At 23.9% G+C, this 4,303-nt stretch overlaps 1 protein-coding gene across 2 annotated transcripts in view; it reads right to left on the bottom strand.

Moving 5' to 3' along the window:
* Positions 1-4,303, bottom strand: part of LOC105625132 (pre-mRNA-splicing factor SYF1) — a 19,776-nt gene that overhangs the window by 10,102 nt on the left and 5,371 nt on the right. For both annotated transcript variants that reach the window (XM_012206472.1, XM_012206471.1), the window contains exons 2-4: positions 2,117-2,265; positions 1,717-2,038; positions 1,259-1,558 (exon numbers count right to left, since the gene is read on the bottom strand). In XM_012206472.1, the coding sequence (XP_012061862.1) occupies positions 1,259-1,558; positions 1,717-2,038; positions 2,117-2,265 (771 nt within the window). The remainder of the gene's footprint in view (positions 1-1,258; positions 1,559-1,716; positions 2,039-2,116; positions 2,266-4,303) is intronic.

Here is a 4,303-nt window from a genome sequence, read left to right on the forward strand (position 1 = left end):
AAGGAAAATTGAAACGCAGAAGATTTAAATTTTAGTATACATTTATTAAATTATATAGATTAGTCGGCACGAACTTTCCCGGACAACCCAATAATAGAACATAGCAACTATAACAGGCTAATTTTTCGAAAAATGTTGTGCATTTTCTTAAAAATTATTCCCAAAAATATAAATAAAAGTTACAAGGCCTTAGGAGGATAGACTATAGACTTATAGACGATTAGCCATAGTGTAAGTAGGACTTACACATAAATGATTTAGTAGTATACGTAGTGATGTGTCATTGATTATTGAAACTCATTTTAAAAAAACATTCTAGATTTTAACGAAATTTGCTGAGGTTGATAGAATATCCCATATAAATATGTACAAATATACATATATAAATGTGTAAATATTCATAAACATACATATAATATATTATTATTACATATACGAAATATGTCCATATATGTTTATACATCCTTTTTTTATTTGTAAAATTATTTTTTAGTATACTAAAAATAATAATAGTGAGAAAGCATAAACAATAACTAAGAGCATTTTTTATATTTCTCCAAACTTAGTTTTTTCCTACAAAAAAAATGCGAAAATTATCTTTTTAATTATTTTTAATCTTTTCTCATTATTATTTTTCTTTCAGTACACTAAAAAATAATTTTACAAAAAAAAGAAGGATACATGAACATTTAATATATTTTATATACATATATTTATGAATATTTATGCATGTTATGTACGTTCATACATCTATATATATTCATATATGAAAAATTTTTACCGGGTACTAATCTATGGATTACTGTTTCGTACACAGATTGCACAACTTTTATATGAAGCAAATTTTGTCACGACTCTAGAGCGCCATATTGGGCTAAGAAAATTGGTGAAAAAAATAAGATCTTTATTTCAAAATTTTTTCATTCTCGACATAAACTCCACTTCCACAGATAGACGTATTAATGCATGTATTTTAATAATGGAAAAAGATTTTCAAATCTGTAAAAAGAGAATAAAAGTAATTGTTATACAAAAATTATCTATTTGGTTTCATCGGTAAGACAGACGGTTTTAGAATCCCCTTAAGGCATAGATAACAATGTAACCTATGGTGGAATTAGAAAAGTGATTCATTACGCATAATGACGAAGATCCCGTCACGTAATCTAGACTAATAAAAAATTAAGCTCATTTGCAGTGAATGAGAATTTCTCATGTGAATTTCTGCAAATGAGTATATGTATGTATATATACATACCCTTTCAAAGAGGCCACTTCGTACGTAATAATCTGCTAATGAATTCCATAAAGGTCCCAATTGATCTGTATAACGTCTTAAACCGCCTCTAATAATAGCATCTACATTCAAAGACTTTATCTTGGAAGGATTTTTTGATATTAAATCGCATAATTCATTCCATAGTTGATGATTTGACTTTCCGTGCTTTGATACAAAATCGTCTTGATTGACGATCTGTGCAAGTTTCACAGCAGCCTCATCGAGTCTTTCAATCGATATTAAATATTCAATATATTCTTCTGTATCTTCTGGTGCTAGCTATGTATATGAAATATGTATGATAAAAAATAAAATATGCATAAGTCAGAAACAAATTCTCTTACCTTAAACTAAGATCTATTTTATATCGATTAAGAATATAATGAACAATATAAAAAATAGTATGTACGAATATTACGTATGTTATTATTATATACCTTTAAGTATCTTCTAAAGACTCTAACAGCAGTTTCATATACATTATGTTTCTTTAAGAAATGAATATATAATGGCCATATACGATGATGCTGCGTAATAGGAAGCGCTCTAAGAGACCGATCAAACACTTGACGCGTTCGTGTTATATAACATTCTTCAGTCATTAGGGTACAATAATCCATCCATATACGTGGCATTTTATGCATAAATACTAAAGCTCGTTCAAATGCATTATTAACATCTTCGTACAATGGATCTATTATACATCGACCTTTTAGTTGACTCACACGTTGTCGAAGATAATTATACCATAGCTTGTAACTACATCAATATAACATATAATATTTTAGATCTGAATGTATATAGGTGGTTATAAAAATATATAAAAAATTATTCTACCTGCCCGGAAGTTCTTTTAATGCTCGTTCATATACCACATTTAAATTCTTACTGTTTGTACTTTTAAGATGATCAATATACCGTTGCCAATGTTTGACTGAATATGGATTTCGTAAAATTTCTTCTTCGTATGGTAAATCCTCCTCATTCTGCTTAAAATTATAATTATAATATTATACAATATCGACATCTCATCAGTTATATAAATATATATTATAGAGGGTGTATTAAAAGTTTGGAAATGGTCGAATATTTCGAAAGCAAAGCATTTTTGAGAAAAATGTTTCCAACAAAAGTTGTAGGATTTAAAAAGATCTATTCACTAATCACATCCGTTTCCTTGAATGGAAACTTTCTATCAAGCCTTATATAATTAAAAAAGTACTTCATGAAAAATAACTTTATTATAAGTTTTGAAAAGCTCTTGACACCAGCTATTAGAGTCTAGCATAAAAAATAGGGTGTTTCATTAAAAAAATCGATTTGATCGTAACTTGTTCTTAGCGACGCCAAGGTCAAACGAATGAGATCAGGGAATAGACCTTTTTAAATCTTACAACTTTTGTTGGAAACATTTTTCTCAAAAATGCTTTGCTTTTTTAAAATATTCGACTGTTTCCAGACATTTGATACATCCTGTATATTAAATATATACATGTATATGTAAATATTAAGATGGCTCCTATTTATTCTTGATAAAAATTTTTTAGAATTTTTTTGCGACAGCCCTTAAAACGGTTCCAATTCCAAAGAAAAAAAATCTGTATAAAATTACAGTCTGATCGGATAAGAGGAAAATATGCCTCTAAACTTTATGATAAAGCAAAAAAAAATCTATTTTCGTGAATATCTTTTAAGTTATTAAATATCAAAAAAAAGTTTTAAACAAAAGTTGTAGATATGAATAAGGAACATCTTTTATATTCTATTCATTTTCTTTTTCATATGACGAATGGTCTTTGAAAAAAATCCAAAAAAATAGGAAATATAATAAAAATTGATTTTCTTAATTGACTTGAACATTTTTAATTAAACGAAGCAGAAAAATATATATATTCTTGATTTTTAAATATTAGAAATCTTGATATAAAATACTGTAATTAAGATAAACAAATAATTTGTTTTTGAGAGAGAAAAGTTTAGAATATACTTTATCTTAATAGAAATAGAATATTTTATCTTAATTTTACAAATTTAATTTTAAGATAATTACTAGTTAACAAATTTTGTATAGATTATTTTTATTGTAGATGATTTTAGATTATCTTACTATAAGTTCTATAATAAAAAAATAATCTATATAAAATGTGTTAATTAGTAATTACCTTAATTCGTAAAATAAAGATAAAATAAATATTCTAATTTTTTTCAAAAATAAATTATTTGTTAATCTTAATAACAATATTTTATATCAACGATTTTTAATATTGCTTATATTTTTTTAATAATTATTAAATTTTATTCGGTAAAAAATTTTTCATACATTAATATGTATAAATATATGTATAAACCTACATAATAAATATTCAAAAACATATATAATTTTATATGAAATATGTCCATACATATTCATTCATCTCTCTTTCTTTTGCAAAATTACTTTTTAGTGTAATAGAAATAACAACAGTAATGTGAAAACATAAAAAAATAATTAAAGGAATAATTTTAGCATTGTTCGTTTAAAAAAAAATAAGTTTAGAAAAATGCATAATTTTATATATAATTATTAATTAATTTTATATATAATTTTATATATAATATATATAATTATACATAAGTAAATTTTTACATTCCTTCAAATTAGATTTCTTCTAAAATAAATAGTGTGAAAATTAACCTTTTAATTATTTTTAACGTTTTTACATATAGTTATTATATAGTTATTTCTATTAGACTAAAAATTAATTTTACAAAAGAAAGAAGAATGTATGAATATATTTCATATAAAATTATGTATGTTTATGAATATTTATATATATTTATACATATTCATGCATGACAAATTTTTTTTCCGGATTTTAAAAATGACTCTTAAGATTAAAAAATTAAGAATATATACATATATATATATATATATATATATATATATATTGTGTCTGTACTAACTAAAATTTAAAAATTACGTTACTAACGAACCTAAAATTAAAAAAGTAATACTTAAATTTAAACTTTAAATTTTTTAACTTT

The sequence above is a fragment of the Atta cephalotes genome (genome assembly GCF_000143395.1).
Source record: "Atta cephalotes unplaced genomic scaffold scaffold00111, whole genome shotgun sequence".
NCBI lineage: Eukaryota > Metazoa > Arthropoda > Insecta > Hymenoptera > Formicidae > Atta > Atta cephalotes.